Source organism: Gymnoscopelus braueri (genome assembly GCF_963280865.1).
Source record: "Gymnoscopelus braueri genome assembly, chromosome: 3".
NCBI lineage: Eukaryota > Metazoa > Chordata > Actinopteri > Myctophiformes > Myctophidae > Gymnoscopelus > Gymnoscopelus braueri.
In genome coordinates, this window is record NC_137612.1 from 9,911,296 (window position 1) to 9,929,992 (window position 18,697).

The 18,697-nt window shown below is 40.5% G+C and overlaps 1 protein-coding gene across 4 annotated transcripts in view; it reads right to left on the reverse strand.

Annotated features, from left to right (window-relative positions):
• Window positions 1-18,697, reverse strand: part of cpne5b (copine Vb) — a gene marked incomplete at both ends in the record, with an annotated part of 314,866 nt that overhangs the window by 197,659 nt on the left and 98,510 nt on the right. For 2 of the 4 annotated variants that reach the window (XM_080425210.1, XM_080425209.1), the window contains 2 exons: window positions 7,579-7,618; window positions 10,165-10,268. In XM_080425210.1, coding sequence (XP_080281336.1) covers window positions 7,579-7,618; window positions 10,165-10,268 — 144 coding nt within the window. Of the gene's footprint in view, window positions 1-4,942; window positions 4,958-7,563; window positions 7,619-10,164; window positions 10,269-18,697 lie in introns of all 4 variants that reach the window. The other 2 variants (XM_080425211.1, XM_080425208.1) reach the window with 2 other exon arrangements.

The window sequence follows — 18,697 nt, forward strand, 5'->3', positions numbered from 1 at the left end:
TAAAGGGTTTTACATTCAAGGAATTTGTTTTTGATTTTTTTAGACATTTTCTGAAATTATTTCTGAAACATAAAAAAAGGGATATTAACTCTTGTGAAACACTGATATAGAGTGATAGAGATGACATTTTGAAGGTGGAAGCAGAAATTAATCGACCAAAAGCCTATGGGATTTTTCCATTGGATGTTTTTATTATTGCCATAAATAAGCTCTGTGGTAAATACAAATGTATGATACATACTTTACACATTTTGTTCAACTTCATAAACTAACACCACTTTTACGATTTCTTAATTAATTAAAATGCTAACATTAGGCTATAAATGAACCACACCACGGTCGCATGGCCTCACTTTGAGCCGAGGGAACTGGAAATGCAAAAAAAAAACATTTCCAGGTTTTAGGACTACAAACTTTGGCTCTCTATTGCAGGAGATGAAGGGGTGTTTTAGGGCTGATGGTAACACAACAATGTCACATGATTTCACAACAACAACAGTGAGGAAAGGGTTAATGCAAAACCTTTACGAACAGAGGCCCCAGTTAGTGCTACAAACACCTGGCATTAGCGTGCGTCTCGTGTCAAGATTGTGTCAAAAGATTACATTTACACTCAGTTTACGGCAGTGCAAGGCCGTCAACAGGCCCACCTAGGGGCCTGTTTTATTTTTGGAACACAGTTCTTATATGACTTATATGAGGCGATGCTAAGATATGGTACTTTCAATAGAAAAAATACTTCCGTAACCCAAGGGATAACGGAGTGACGTCGGGATTTCGAAACGCTATTTTAGTGTAGGTTTGCTATGTATAGACCAACGTCTCATTCATGAAAGGGGCTGTGTAATTATGTTCAGCTCAAAATGCGTCAACTGGCGCATAAATAAAAATCGGTTTGAATTTGCCTCATGCCTATAAGCCCAGTTATATATCCTTACTTCAAAAACAAGCAATATACATCAGACATCGTTTTTTCTTTTATGTTTTGGCACATGTCGGGCACATTAACATGTGTTTGAGGTTTGGCACTGTTGCAATTGATTTTGCATGAGGAATAAAAAATAAGGCATTCAATTAAAAGCCACACACGGATTCTGCCACCTACGAGTGCCTCAGAGCAGACGTGGGTTTTTGGTGTATACCTATAATGAACAGATTCAGGTCAAAATAATAATGAATGAATGAATGAATGACTGAATGATGAATCAGACTACGCTTGTGGAATCATGAATGAGGCCCATTGAACATAATACGGCGAACCTGCAGGACCTGCTGAAACAGACAGGGCAGCCTAGTGAAGGTCTGCGCTCTAAATGTCTTATTAACTCTTTCAGTGCCAAGAGTATTTTCATAAAGTACTCCCCCAGTGCCAGCAATTTGCGTTTTTTTTTATTTTGTAAATTTTCATTCAAATAAATGATCTGATTGGGTTTTTAAACCCATAATACAGTTCTACCAGTAGAGAGCAACAAATCGACACATTGATGACCTCGCTGGCTCACTCGCCCCCTCCCAAACAGGCTCACGTCACATCCGGTCATAACCGGATGTTGACATTTTTGACAATCGTTGATCGGGCTAAATTACGATGTGATACACGACTACGATGACTGATCGTCACCCAGACCAAAGAGAGTAGACGTGGACCTCTCCGTTTGTTTTTTATACCGTGTGAAAAACCGTGACTTTCCCTTTTCTGGCCAAAAATGATCGCGGGAAAAAAATTTGAACCGGAAACGGAATCTGCGTCATGAAACCGGAACCCAGTGAGTCTGAAGGAGTCAGGAAGCGAAAGTGATCATGAAAAATAAACAGTATAGCGCGACTACAGTCAAAAGTAAAAACTCGGGATTTCTCGTGCTGGCACGGAGGGTACTCGGGAAAAACTCGGGATATCTCGGGGCGTGGCACTGAGAGAGTTAATGTGCTCAAATGTGTCTCTAGTCACCCCCCCTGAGGTGATTTCAGTCACATTCCCAATTAATCCATTAAGACCGGGAACGCATCTGTGTCATTTTGTGCAAATCTTTGAATATATATACATGTTACTTTTTTAAGCGAACATTTTTAACTCAAATCTTTGCTTCTGGGGATTCTGCAAATGTCTTCTAAATCCTAACAGTTTTCTTCCGAAATGCTCAAACCTTTTCATGTCAAGGACCTCTCAAATGATATGTATTTGGCCGCAGACCTCCATCTGAAAATATTTCTCCCCCAGAAGCAAAGTTTGAGTTACAAATGTATGTATTCAAAGATTTGCACTCGGTGCCACGCTATGAGCTTGTATATCTGCTGTTTTTGAATAGCCAAAGAAATCTTAAAATGGCACAGATGCGTTCCCGGTCTTAATGGGTTAATGTGCTCAAATGTATCTCTAGTCATCCCCCCTGAGGTGATTTCTGCACACTCACATTCCCAATTCATGTAGAATACATCCCAGGTGCATTCATTTAATTTCACACCTAGATTTCTTATGCGATTAAGCGCCATCAGAAGGCTATCTGCATAACCCGAGACACACTTTAATGCAGTGGGTGTGTAAATGGGGAAATAGGGCCGGGGGTGTGGTATATCAGCTACGGCAGCGGTTCCCAAACTTTTCAGGCCGCTACCCCCCAAAATAATAATATTTGAACTGGGGACCCCCCACCCTGACAAGCACTTGGAATCGTAGGCATTACATTTTAGTTTGACTCGGTTCCACGGGTGAATATTGTGAAAATAGCCGAATTACAAGCTCACAACGCCTCACACTGCGACGCGTTGTGAGCTTTGTAGATCGGCTATTTTCACAATGTTTGGGAACCACTGAGCTACGGAAATGTCATTCTCCACTGACACATGATGCAACATGACTGGCAGATGGATCAAACAGGGAATGGTAGCCTACTGATTGGCCACAACAAATTCAGTTTGGCCAAATCACATTAATGCTGCGTTCACACGGGCAGATACAAAGATACACAGATACACAGCATATTTGTCGCTCTGTCGCTTTGTATCTGTGCGGTTCAACACGGTCGTTGACGTCATCAAGCGTGCCGCGTCATCGGAGCTACAATTGTGGTTTTGTATCTTTGTATGTGGAAGTTGAACCCAGCTCAACTTCAATTTGCATCTTTGTATCTTTGTTGCAGCTACAAACGTTGGGTGTATCTTTGTATCTTCATGTCGCTGGCTTCCATTGGAAATTAATGGTAGCCTGTATCTTTGTCCGTGTGAGCGTAGCATTAGGGGATGAAAAAAGGCAGGCATTCGCAACCTTTTCTGGATCAGGGCCCACTTGAAAATCTGTTCGCCCACCAGTGGGCCCAGACCTGTAGATTGGGAACGGCTGCCTAAAGGTTTTGTATTATAGGGTGGAGAGGTGAAGACACACTCAATAATCCATTAACAGGTGCAGACAGTTCTTTTTTAGTTTGAAGTGGGATCCCTGCTCTGCTTTGCCCTTTAAGTCAACCGCTCTTCTAAAAAAGAAAACGGCCTCATTCTAATTCGGAGGAAATCACAAAGCTGCAATATGTTAATGTCAAGTCCTGCTCAGGAATGGAGCCCGGGGTCTCCAACATGGGAGACCACACGTCTATACCACTCTAACAAGAGTGTGAATCCACAAAGAATTAGACAGGGTTATGTGCTTCAGGCAGTACTACTTGTTGTCAACCAGTTAGGTGTCCTCTACCAGACACCAGGGTCTAAATGTCTCAATATAAGAGTAAGGAGACCGCCTCCAACCACTGCATGATGTGCTAGTTATAGTGTATTAACATACGTTACCATACAGTGTGCTTAAAGCAATGTTTTATTCATCAAAATAATGATATTCCGGAGTACAGCTTCAAAAGGCTTTTTGCATCCAATTTAGAAATTAATTCAAACTAAGTAGTTTAACGGGATAGCTCATTCAAAAAAATATATCGATTAGTCACCCCATGGAGACTTGCATTCAAGGATATTTTAAAGTCTTTGTCGCATTCCTAAGCCAATAATTTGATGACCAGTGGACCGGTAGGCAGCGGTTCCGGTAGGAGACACAAAGGAGACTCTTTGTGTCTCCTACCGGAATCACTGCCGGTCATCATATTATTGGCTTAGGAATGCGACAAAAACAATACATTTTTCCATGAATTCAAGTCTCCATGGGGTGACTATAATCGCTAGGAAAAAAGTCATTTTGGGGGTGAACTATCCCTTTAACTTGTTGTCCTTTGTTTTTACTGAATTCAAATGACCTTTTATTATAATGTGTAAAGCACACTGAAATCCCTTGTTGTTGAAATGTGCTATAACAAATAAATTGGCCTTCTCTGTCATTGGCATTTTGTTGTTCAAAAGACCCTTATAAGTATTTGATTCTACTGAGACTTTGTAGCTGTGTGTTTGTTTGTTTGTAGCCAGTAATAATAAAGCATTATCCTTCTTCAGACGAGCAGTGTTGATTTTGTCGACTAAAACTGACGAAAAATGTTCGTCGATTACCTTTTTTTACTGACAAAAACTAAATAAAAACTGACAATTTCATCAACAAAGAAAACCAGACAAAAAGGGACTAGTGGAGAAGAGAGAGAACTAAGAGAACTAAAAGACAAGTCATTTTATGTTTGGTCGCGCTGCGACACTCGTTGTGAGCTTGTAGATTTGCTATTCTCAGCATGCAACCATAAGTGTCAAATCAGCCATTACGACGCCATCAAGGCACCGACAAAATACATTTTAGTCGATTTAAATCAACTGTAGATTTAGTCGACTATAATCTTATGATATTTAGTCGACTAAAACTAGACAAAAACTAAAACATTTCAGATGACTAAAATATGACTAAAACTAAATGGAATTTTATTTAAAATACTAAAACTAAATTAAAATGTGCTGTCAAAATCAACACTGCAGAGACAGCAGTCAGACACTGGTATATAGAAGTGAGGGAAATCCTGGCACGTACGTTGAGGTCGACGGGCTTCCAGAGGGGTAGGGCAGGCAGGCAGGCAGCAGGAGCAACGACAACAGTGAACAACAAACAACAACAACAACATAATATACCAAAGACACAACACTCCAATACCAACAACTCTTACAATAGCACTTTTAAAACAATGACTTGAGTGCAAAGAGACAAGCAAACAAAAAGTATACAAAGACACATGGGGTCATGATTAAAGTTAGTGACGGAATAATGCAAGCCCTTGGTATCCAAATGCAGCAAATAATCTATCAAATTGATTATTTTTGCGAACAAATAATTCTCTCAATGCTTTTTGTTCCCATAGTTACCATCACAATTAGGCCCAACGATTATATTTGCTCAAAGAAAATAGGCATAAGGGTTGTATGGAAACCAGAGGTTAACAAAGCATTGGATGATCTAAACCTGTGGTTCTCAAACTTTTTCGTGCCGCAGACCCCCATCTGAAAACATGTTGTACCAGGGGCCCCCAGGAGAGAATATTTGTGGTTTAAATGTCCAAATTATTCATTTTTTTTCAAAACATCTTCGATATTTTTCAAGTATTTAAAAAAAAATCTGGTAGATCTGCTATTTTTGAATAGCCAATGGATAAAGTGGTTGAGATGATTGTAATGCTATGTTAACTACTTTTGCTGGGGACCCCTGGAACCCCCCCCCCCAAGGACCCCTGGGGGTCCCGGACCCCACTTTGAGAACCAATGATCTAAACCAGTGGTTCTCAAAATGTGGTACAGGGACACCCAGGGGTCCTTAAGGGGGTTCCCTGAGGGTTATTCAGGGTTATTCAGGCTAGAATGTATTCATCCCACTGAGAATATCACTCTCACTGTTATCTCCCCACCTACAGTATAGACACTGTGTGCTAAATCTAATCTAACAAAAATAATCTCCTCTTATGGGGTTCCTGGCACAAAATCTAATTCAAACGGAGATCCGCGGTCTCATATGTATCAATGTGGGGGTTAGCTTGACAGGACAAATGTGAGAGAACCACTGATATAAACTATTCTACATGAGAATGCGGCAAATTATTGCACAATGCCTCCTCATACATTACAGCTGACACCGACAATTATGAGCAAAAACTAAACAAAAAAAAACCAACAAAAAAACTCATAAATGAAATAACACTAGCATCTTAGTCCCTATTTTTCATATTGTATTTTTATGGCTCGACTACAACAGTAAATCTCATTTGAAAGCATAAAGCAAAGATGCTGTTGACCAAACTTTTGCAGACTATTGTTCTTGTTTTGTATTTGGATACTTGCTACAGTAGAAGTCGCAGGAAATTTTAAGATTTATTATAGAAATAGTAATAAAACGCTCGCACACTGTAGGGCTCCAATGATAAAGTGCTTTATAGCACCCAAAAAAATAAAGTGAAGTTTCGAGCTACACTATTACTCTTCATCAGACTGAGTCTGATGATGAACAGTGTGCAAGCGTTTTTATTATTATTTCTATAATAATCTTTCCATTTTCCTGCATTGATCCGTCGCTCAGCACCTGCACAATTTTGGGTTTGGGGACCGATGTGCATGTCTGAAATCGCACCCATAGTTACACAGGCTTGCATTAGACCATCATGGTGACAGCATGCATGCAGATCACCATTATCACCAGCACACCACGGATAAAGAGAATGAAGCCAGTCTCAGAGCATTCACTGTGATAATCATGCCATAAATTGAAGTTGTTCAAATTTCCTGTTAATTGCAGCCTGTTAACATTCATGCAGAGATTGACTCGTGTGGCCAGAAGATCAGATATCTCGACCTACTGATTATACGTCTGGCATTTAACCACTTGGGGGGGACATTAGCAAAGAAAATTGCAGATCTACAAGATGATAGATCGGCTGATTTTGGCATGCACAAACAATGGTGTAGAGGGGAAAAAGTGGTCCAACTAGGTACGTTTTACTGAGGTTTTTTCAATGAATGGCTTAAAACGGAGAATACTTCAGTGGTGGAAAAAGTACTCAAATGTTTCACTTAAAGTACCAAAAGTAAAAGTACTGATTGTGCATAATGTCCCATTTCAAATGTATAAACATCTTTTGAAAACAGCAGATCTACAAGCTCACAATGCATTGTGAGCTTGTATATCTGCTGTTTTCAAAAGGCTGAAATGTATATAGGGCTGAAGTGGTTAATGTATGTTTTGTAATAATAATCAAAATATACAAAGTACTGTAACTAGTAACTAAAGATTTCAAATAATTGTAGTGGAGTAAAAGTACAACATTTGCCACTAAGATGTAATGTAATAGAGTACAAGTAAAAGTATTAGAAATTGGAAATACTCAAGTAAAGTACAAATACCTCAAAATTGTACTTTAGTACAGTACTTGAGTACATGTACTTAGTTACTTTCCACCACTGGTATCAGGATTGGTGTTCAAGGCAGTGGGCTTTGTTGGCGGATGTGGATGTTTTCTCTGCTGTTCTAGCAGCTACTTCACATTTCCCCAGATGTATCAATATAGGTTGAGATCTCTGATCGTCTGGCTTTACACGAGACTATAGTTTTTTTGCAGAGAAGACTGGGTCAGGTCTGATTTATCTGTGGCTTCAGGGTCACAATGGGTTAAAGTTACATCCACTCACATGTTTGGATAAGTCTGGGCTTTTGGAGTCCACATCGTACCTGGAAGAAAACAAAAACAGAAAGAGGACAGCCAAGATTTACAGCAAAATAGATACAACAAAATGCAGATATATCAAACCGACTGTACAGCGGTGACGTTAGGTGTGCATGTGTCCTAAAAGACAAGAGAAATGTTGACTATAATCTGTGGTCAGCCTGAACAAACTATAAGAAAAGAGATACTGTACCCTCTCTTAACCCATTAAGACCTGAGGCCGATTCTGCAAAATGTCTTCTAAATCCTAACAGTTTTCTGAAAAAACGTATGTTTCTATATCAGTGGTGCTCAAACTTTTTCATGTCAAGGACCCCCAAAATGTTTGGCCGCGGACCCCCATCTCAAAATATGTTGTTCCAGGGACCTCCAGAAGCAAAGATCTGAGTTATAAATGTTCACTTTAAAAAAGACATATTCAAAGATTTGAACACATTTTCACGATTTTTCAAAAATAGCAGATCGAGCGCGGCACTCGGTGCCGCGCTATGAGCTTGTAGATCTGCTATTTTTGAAGTGTAAAATAATGCTTTTTAGCTCAAATCAAAAAATGACACAGATGCGTTCCAGGTCTTAATGGGTTCATTTTAAATTAATTTATGCCACCAGGGCGTATTGAATAAACAATACGAAAACGCAAAAAGGCCTTCATTTGCGGTGTGAAAGCACAGAAACGTCAATGAAAGCGCGAGCTTTCAATCTTGTTCCAAATAAAAAGTATATGTCACTTTATCGCCAAGTAATATTCGTGTTCTGTCACAGAACGTGAATATTATTATAGGGTGACCAATGATATTTTCAAAACCCCAAACCCTTAATCACTTCAATCTGATTTAAAAAATAGCTCTCAACACATTTTATACAATGATACCTTGTGGAACTGGACATTCTGCATAATGAGTACATAAAATGTTGGTACTTCAAGTCTTTTTTGATGCCAATACTTTTATACTTTTACTCAATTAAATTTTGATTACCGGACAAGGTTTTTTTACATTGTGGTATTGGTACTTTTATTTTTTTCCAACACTGCATATGGCACAAACTGGGGACAGAGGTGGGTTTCCTCCTGATGCTCTGGCGTATTAAATAGCATAGAGTTGTGGGTCCATGTTGTGATGATTAGCATGTGAATGCCAGAAGATCAAAGGCAGGAAAAGGAGCAAGTGGGGAATACTGTGAGATTAAACGCCTGATGAAACGATAGATCCTGTTTTAGCCCGGAGATTAATCAGCAGCATTCAGAGACTAGAGAGTGAAGTGAAACAACAAAAGGTGACTGTCTGAAAAGAAATATTCATTTTTGTTCAGCGTTCTTCCTTTCTTACACAAACGAAAATAAACATCAAACATGGTTCTCAAAGTAGGGTCCGCTATAGTCCTTGGGGGGGGGGTGGGGGTATATTCCACAGGGTCCCCAGCAAAATGAGGTACAGTTTAACCACTTAAGCCCTATTTAAAAAAAAATAACCAATCTACAAGCTTATAACATGTCATGATGTGACACGTTGTCAGCTTGTAAATAGGCTATTTTCATTTGAGTTTGCCTATGATATGCACATAATAGGGATGACGGGTTTAAAGTGGTTAATTTCACTTTCATTTCACCAAGTTAGAAGATAATTCAATGAGAGAATGTAATGTATAAGAACGACTTATAAAAGTACAATATTTCCCTCTGAGATGTAGTGGAGTAGAAGTACAAATATTGAAAATTGAAAATACTCCACTAAAGTAAAAAATCCTCAAATGTGTACTTAAGTACAGTACTTGAGTAAATGTACTTAGGTGCTTTACACCACTGGCTTTCAGACTGAATAATGCAGAGAAACAAAAGGATGAATTTCAAGCTAGGTCCTGCGGCCTAATATGAATCATTTTGGGGGTCCTTGAAACTATTTGAGAACTATTTGTTATAGTCATCAAATTGCAACAACAAAAAAAAGAGAGAAAAGAAAAAGTTAGCTTTGCATTGGTTTTTGTTCAAACTCCCTGAATGCTGCTGAATCATACATGGGCTGTTATGGCTTATTAATGATGGTAAAATAGGCATGGTCATTCTACTGAAAGCTTTCAAAGAGCTTCTTTGAGTGGAAGCTCAAACGGATAAAGACAAGACTGTTGCATGGGGAAGGAATGCAAAAATTATAGATGTGAAGAGGGGAACTAAATGTGCAGACTGAACCTTGCGTGCGTGCGTGCGTGCGTGCGTGCGTGCGTGCGTGCGTGCGTGCGTGCGTGCGTGCGTGCGTGCGTGCGTGCGTGCGTGCGTGCGTGCGTGCGTGCGTGCGTGCGTGCGTCCATTTATATAACAATACTGTATTTTTGTCAAGCCAGTATGTGTAAGAAAGAGACATTGAAACAGTGGTGTTAAAAGTACTCAAATGTTTTACTTTTAAAGTATCAATACCGCAATGTGATTGAAGGATGTGTGAGCGTGTGTGAGAGAGATAGAAAGAAAGAGAGAGGGGGTGAGAGAGGAAAGGAGATAAACAGCAGAAGACAGAGTGGCAGCGCCACATGGATTGAACTTCAAAGGAGAAGAACTCACAGGTCAAAGCGGAGGCTCTGCTTCTCCTCAAAGAAGTAGTCCAAGATGTACTTTCGTACAAAGTCTGGGTTTAGCGTGTTGTCGATCACCTCCGTCCTTCCAAACTGCAGCACAGAGAGAGAGAGAGAGAGAGAGAGAGACAGAGAGAGAGAGAGACAGAGAGAGAGAGATTTTTCAAAATGTCAAAATGTCATTTTTATAGTGTTCCAGTTCAAATGTTGTCTGACTCATTGCTTTGTGTCATCACTTCCAATTGCACTTGTTCAATCTGTGTCCCGTCTGAGTTCTCTATATATCCTGAATGGATGAAATCGGTATCCCGACCTAAAAATGCATTTTCTGTTTAATAAAGAGCTGGAGAGACATACAGTAGAGAGACTCCTGTTACTGAACAAACACTCTATGGGTATACTATCCAGAATACAGAGCTATTTAACACTTATTTTAACCAAAGAAAAATATATATTAATGCTACATTATCAATACAAATCTTAATGTTTTGTTTTGTCTTGCATTATCCTCACGGTGCCACCAGCAGAACCCCGACCCCCACAGGTTGGGAAGGGCTGCTTTCTAACGGTATTTAAGCGGTGGCCTGATTAGTGGAGGTGGATGTGATCACACACTGCAGGCTAAGCAGAGGAAGCCATGGAGGCTTGTCTCCTGCCTCCTTGATCCCTCACTACTCTCTTCTCCCACATTAATTATCGTACAGGGAGCACCCACTCAAAACCCACCAGAGAGAGAGAGAGAGGGGGGGGGGGGGGGGTGTAGTACAGTTAGTATCGGGGTCAGGAGAAGAAGAAGAAGTGGGTGTTGCTTGAAAGCAAAGGAGGAAAAAGAGTGGGAGTGAGAATAGAATTAGACGGAGGAGAGGAGAAGAAAGGTGATGATTAAGACTTCCTCATTAGAGGGATCCTCGCTCGCACACAGTGGCACGTCCAGGAGAAATGCCAGCCGAATGCTGGCACTGAGCCGGAAATGGCGCGTGCGCCGCACGCACACACACACACACACACGCACGCACGCACGCGCGCGCACACACACACACCACAAAAACACACACACACGCACAAACGCACACGCACGCGAACGAATTGGCGGAGCCTTGAAAAAATTCTCAAATACAGCCTCCTTTGTTGTTGAACTTTGTTTATTGTATTTTCAATACAAGCACAAAGTAACTGCAACGGGTAAATTATTAAGTAGGCTAGACGTATAAAACAACACAACCGAACATGCTGTACAAAAAGAAAAGAAAACAATCGGAAACAAAAATGTTTTTTTTATGCAGGTCAGCTAAATCACAAAGTGGGGTCTGGACTCAGGGGGACCCCCACAAGTCCATGAAAGGGGTTCCACAGGGTTCCCAACTACATTTGTTTCTAGCATCAAAATCAGATTAAGCCCACTTACCCTATTTTATACTTTGGCTATTCAAAAATAGCCAATCTACAAGCTCACAACATGTCACAATGTGAGCTTGTAGATTGGCTATTCTTCTTGAAAACAATCTCTTCTGGGTGGTCCCTGGCACAAAAATATTTTGAGACAGGAGGCTTGTAGCCAAATACATATCAATTTGACATGAAAATGTAGTACCACTCAACTAGATCTTACGATGCAGTTCTCCCACAGACATCCTGCTGTCTATGATTTGGCAGCCCCCCTGTGAGGACCTCTTAGACAGTGGTGGAAGAGGTACTCAGATATTTTACTTAAGTAAAAGTAGCAATACCACAATATATAAATACTCTGTTACAAGTAAAATGCCTGTGTTCAAAATGTTACTTGAGTAAAGTAGGCTACAAAAGTATTGGCATCAAAATACATTTAAAGTACAAAAAGTTAAAGTACTAAAATGTTTAGAAAATAGCCGATCTACAAGCTCACAACGCGTCACAATGCAAAAAAATGATGCGAGAAAGAAGTTTGTGGGGAGAATCTCACATCACATACAAAGTTCTCTTTCAATTGTAGAACAACAACTGTACGCGGCCTGTTCAGAGAGAAAGCAGGTACAGGTACAGGTACAGCGAGTAGCAACAGACGCAGCGGTGCATAACTTGATCAAATAAAGCAATACAATCTCCGATCGATTCCAGGATATAATGTAATCAAATTACACATCCATTTTGCCATGTTTTATAGTGTTAAAGAAAAAATAAAGTCTTCGGTTGGTACATCATCGTTGATGAAAAATATAGTAATGAAAAATTAACAAATAAAAACAGCCCTGGTGAGCCGTGGGGCAGTGGTGGAAAGTAACTAAGTACATTTACTTAAGTACTGTACTTAAGTAAAATTGTGAGGTGTTTGTACTTTACTTGAGCATTTCCAATTTCCAATACTTTTACTTCTACTCCACTACATCTCAGTCATCTTTTACTCCACTACAATTATTTGAAAACTTTAGTTACTAGTTACTTTTCAGGAATAAATTATGATATTATAAAACATACATTAACCATTTAGCCCTATTTTATACATAGGTTATTTGAAAATAGCCGATCTAAGTTGTGAGCTTGTACAGTAGATCTGCTATTTTCAAACATAGTACTTTTACTTTTGGTACTTTAAGTACATTTTGATGCCAAAAATGTCTATATTGCAGTATTGGTACTTTTACTTAAGTAAAGAATTTGAGTACTTTTTCCACCACTGTCAGCTACTGCCAGGAAGGATGGGGAATGGAGGATCTATAAGCTATGGACGTAAGGGCCATTCACACCAAGCACAATAACTATAATGATAACTATGTTAGGGTCCACACTGATGAACGATATGTTCTGTAAATAACCAAAAAAAGTTCCTATTACACAAAGATTTGGTGGCGCCCCCCCCCCACCTGTACTAATTCTGAAGACCCGTAGGGGTCCTGGACCCCCTGTTGAACACTCATGGTCTAACCCTATAACCTCCATTATTAACAAAACTTTCAAAGGGTGAGTGAGACCGATTGCATCCCATAATGTACTTCTGATGGATTTAGAATGGCTGTCGAAGGCGTGGCCAAGACTATGTGTTGCGGTCGGTCGGTCGGGACGTCCGTCCGTCCGTCCGTCCGTCCGTGTGTGTGTGTGTGTGTGTGTGTGTGTGTGTGTGTGTGTGTGTGTGTGTGTGTGTGTGTGTGTGTGTGTGTGTGTGTGTGTGTGTGGGGGAAAGAAATCTGACCTCAATCGAGCTCTTGCCGCCCGCGGGCGTGTGCATGAAATGAGCACGAGCGTGAGATTTTCAGGGGACCGTGCCCAGGGCTGGACTTACCGTTGGGCTAGGGTGGGCTGCAGCCCAGGGGCCCCCAACTGGGAGGGGCCTCAAAAAAAAATCTATGATGAAATTGTCAAGTACCCCTACCGAATTAACCGAATTAAAGTAACAAAATCCCGAAATAAAGGGAAAAAAAGAGAGAAAAACCCCCGCAAATTTCCGGGGGCCTCAAAGAATACTCTAGCGGCTAGCCCAAGGGCCTCAACTCCTATAAATCCGGCCCTGTCACTCAGTATGGTCATAATGTGCTATTGCTTAGAAATACATTTGTGCAGATCTATATCAGGGGTTCTCAAACTATTTTGGCCCAGGTACCCCTTGGCGGGGAGAAATCTTTCCAGGTACCCCCTCATAATCGCAACACAGATAAGCTATATAACCAGTGGTGGGAAAAGTACTTAAATATTTTAATTAAATAAAAGTATCAAAACTGCAATGTAGAAGTACTCCGTTACAAGTAAAAGTCCGGAATTACAAATTTACTTGAGTAAAAGTACTAAAGTATTGGTATCAAAATGTACTAAAGTACCAAAAGTAAAAGTGCTAAAATGTTTGAAAATAGCAAATCTACGAGCTCACAACGCGATGCGACGCGTTGTGAGCTTGTAGATCTGCTATTTTCAAATAGCCTAGGTATAAAATAGGGCTAAAGTGGTTAATGTATGTTTTATAATGTAATATATTTATATCTGCAAGTAACTAGTAACTAAAGTTTTCAAATAATTGTAGTGGAGTGAAAGTACAATATTTGCCTCTGAGATGTAGTGGAGTACAAGTAAAAGTATAGACAATCAGAAATACTCCGGTAAAATAGAAGTACCTCAAAATTGTACTTATACAGTACTTGAGTAAATGTACTTAGTTACTTTACACCACTGCTTACAACCACATGTGTACATTTAGATGCCAATGGAACTATTTGTATTAAAAACGTTTCAATCAAAATCATTCAGACCCATTTCATAGTCATTAACAGAAACCACTACTACCATATGAATCATGTGTGGAAGTGGCTCAGGGGTAGAGTAGAGCGGCCGGATGGAGGACCCTGAGGTTGCAGTTCGATCCCGGGCTCCCCCAGAGTTAGTGTCGAAGTGTCCTTGAGCAAGGCACTGAACCCCTAATTGCTACCGATGAGCAGGCTGGTGCCTTGCATGGTTTCCTTTGCGTAAAGTGCTTTGGATAAAAGCGCTATACAAATGCACCATTTGCCATTTAAGTGCCAATAGTCATTTTATTCAAATAGCTTTTTTTGCAAAACCTGACAGCACACTTTTCAAGTAACTGATCTTAATAGTTTTCATAAAATGAACAGAAGCAAGACTTCAGAAAATGAACACTTCTATAGTCCTATTAAAAACAGACATGTAAAATGACCAGTCTAAAGGTGACTTTTAGTAGGTGCTTCAATTTAAAAATAATAAACTTATTGTTAGGGATGTTTGATAATGACTTTTTTTGCCAATATCCGATATTCCGATATTGTCCAACTCTTAATTTCCGATTCCGATATCAACCGATATATGCGGTAACTTTTCACCAAAAGTCAACTAATTGTCAGGTAACAACAGACGGACGGACGGACAGACCATGATATCATAGTGCTGATGTCTATGCCCATATATGGAGATCTATGATGTCATCAGTATGACGTCACTTAACTGATGTCTTAGACTGGCCTCCACGTACTCTGACAACGGGTACAGTGGGTACAACAGGTATATATGGGTATTGTATAACCAGATGGGACATGGGTTCCCAACATGGCATCAGCCTAGTATTGATAAAACGTTTGATTTACCTGTCAATCTTGCAATAATAGAAACATGGACGACAGGTGTCATAGTACTGGTGTCATAGTACTGACAAAACAAATCTTATTATTAGCACATTTCTGATTATACATTTAGCTGAAATGGCCATTCACTTTGAGTAACGTTATTAGCTATTCAATATAATGATGTCATCAAGGAAAGACGTCACAACATTGTCATCACATTCAACACAATTGTCCTTTTTAAACATGTTGTTATTTTATTGTTATTATTAACACAAAACCATTCAGGAACTGTTGGCAACAAATTTCCCTTACCTTCTAACCTCTTCTGTAAGTTAGTTGCACTGATTCACAGTGGTGCTGGTGTGTGAAATGTTTCACTGGACGATACAGGGCATAGGACATGGGCTTAACTACCCACCTACTGTGGTAGTCGGACACAAGCTGTACTCTTTTTCCTCTGGTTGCGGTACTAATAAGCACAGGTATCAGATGGTTGTCCGCATCTTCAACACACTGTCTTTACGCTGGAAGAAGTTGACCCCAGTGACAACTGGGAGAGGAGAACGTCGCCTTGAGGTTCCCTGCCCGCACGGGGGCCACACAGCTGTCCTGGTAGAAGATATTGCATACATCTGGGGGGGACTTCCTTACGGTAACGTGCTTTATTCATTTGATGTTGACAACCACATATGGTCCAAAGTTACCAATATGTCTGGTACTGCTCCAGAGACGAGGTACCACCACTCGGCCTGTGTCTTGAGGAAGGTCATGTATGTTCATGGAGGAGTCACCCAGCTGCCTGGATGCACTAATGACGTCTACAAGTTGGACACCACCACGATGGTCTGGGCTTTAATTAACACCAGAGGCACACCGCCGCCTGTTTCATATCGTCACTCTGCCGCCATCATCGGGACAAAGATGTTTGTATTTGGGGGCGGGGGGAACCAGGGGGTTGTCCACCGCAACATCAGAGTGTTTGACACAGAGACCGACTGCTGGCTGAGCACGCCTTCTGCTGCACAGCTTCTTACAGCAGATGATCATTCAGCCTTTGCCTACAATGGAGAGCTGTTCATATTTGGTGGCATCAACTCTAACCGGTCAAGACCGGAAAACGATCTGTGGAAATTTAATCCGCAGACCTTCTCGTGGAAGAAGATTGAGCCCAAAGGGAAAGCCCCGTGTGGGATGTCTGTGATGGGTTGTTGCATGGTGGGAGACCGTATCATCCTCTTTAATAACAATGACCTGTATATCTTAGATTTAAATCCTAATCTGAAGATGTTATGCAAGCTAGCAGTTACTCGCTACGGTCTGGTGCAGTGGGAACTCCCACGTGACCTCAGGTGGGAACTGGCTGTCATGACTACCAACAATAACTGAAAACGTAGCAGCCCCATAAAAAGAGAAACAAATTTGTTTTGACCAACCATTTTTTCCTTATGGATTACAGCTACAACAGTGAACAGGATTGACAACTTAAATCCTACACATGTGTATATTTCATTTGACCTCTGGGATTCCCCCCGTGGTCTACACTTGGTCCCTTCCTTTGACGTCTTGTGAGCTTGTAGATCTTCATTTTTTTTGTTTTTATGTTTGCCTACAGAATATATTACATTTCACTTATTATGACAGAATATGGAGGATGGTGTTCGTGTGGTTATAATATCGTCTCTGTCGGGGTGGAAACCACATATCGTCCAAAACGGTTCCTTTTCACTTAGTAACTTTCCACCTCTGCTTATAATATACATAAAACAGAAACAATGGTAAAACAAAATACAGAAACAAAGACAAAAATGTGGACGTTTCACATACTAGGAATAAGGAAGTTTTATATTTATCTACTATTTATAGATTGAACTGCACATTTATGTTAGTTATCACAACTATTTTTTTTGTATTGCCATATGGGCTTCCCACTCCTCATTCTCTTCACACATTCCCAATGATTTTATTTCCTGTAGCCTATAATAATGTGTGAGCTAGATTATCTAAATGTCTTCGCACAGAGTATGGAATGAATACTCACGGAAAGTGTGCACAAAGGTGTGAGATGAAGCCTGGGCCTAATCAACGTTCACAGACAGCTAACATCACTCAGCAGGGCCGGACTTACCGTTGGGCTAGGGTGGGCTGCAGCCCTTATTTTTTTCTATGAGCATTGTCAAGTAACCCTACCGAATTAACCGAATTATAGTAACAAAAACCCGAAATAAAGGGAAAAAAATCACACCCTGTGTGAAGTGGGCGGTGTCTTGCTAGCTAATCACAATACTGAATGGAGTCGATCAATCATGTACAAAGGATAAATACATTTATTGAAACACTCTTTATGATGGACAAAACCATAACTTGAAAAAAACCAAATTTTGGTTTTTTTCAAGTTATGGTTGCTTATATAGGGCTATGCACATGTGTCATGTGACACTGGCCAATCACAGTCCTGAATAGGCTGTGATTGGCCAATCACAGCGCTGGATAATTCTACTAATTTCCTGGGCCCAGATCACAGCGCAGGAAAATGTACATTTTTCCAAATCTCACTTATAGGGGCGGTTTCACCGCCCAAAAATACAGAAAAAAATTCGCAAATTTCCGGGGGCCTCAAAGAATACTCTAGCCCACAGGCCTCAACTCCTATAAATCCAGCCCTGACCGTGCCCGCTGGCCTCTCCGCCCTTCAAACTCTCTGCACGTCCCAAATAATCGCCCGCCTCTCATTGAAAATGAATAGGTGCGTCAAACGCTCCCCGTCTTAAACAGCCTTCATCCTTTTAGCCCAAATGTATGACTGTACCTGTGCTGTCTGCATTTCTGTCTAATAAAGTATTCAATAAAAAAAAAGCCTAAAATCAGAAACGTAGCGTCCGATCAGTGTTGTTTTTGTCGACTAAAACTATGACGAAAAATGTTCGTCGACTACCTTTATTCACTGACCAAAACTAAATAAAATCCCGGGGGGGACGGGGGGGTTTTGTCCCCCCCTAGCTTCAGATTGGACCCCCCTAAGTCATTTAGAATAAAAATAAATGTTAAAATAATATTTTTTTTGATAATAAATCAGTAAAATCAGGCAAAAATAAGAATTAAATAACATAACCCTAACCTAACCCTAACCCTACAACCGAAATAAAGTAAACAAAAACAGAAAAGAAACTAATAAAATCCGCCAAAAAAATTGCTTCGCACGCGGCCGACACGCTCCAGCCTCAAGCCAGATTGACGCCCTTGTCATTAACGAGTATCATTGTTACAGTTGTAGTGTGGTCTCTGCCATCCACTTCGGTTAGATGTTTAAAAAAAACAAACATTTATAGTCATGTTATGTTATCATGCTCTATGTGAACTGATCGTGGGATCGTGGGAAGAACCTAAAGAAAATGATGGCTGGGAGACGATACAGTCTAACCTTGAAGTGGATGATGTCGGTGCAGCAGCAGTGTGGCTGGGCTTTCTTGCACATGAGCTTTTTTGTAT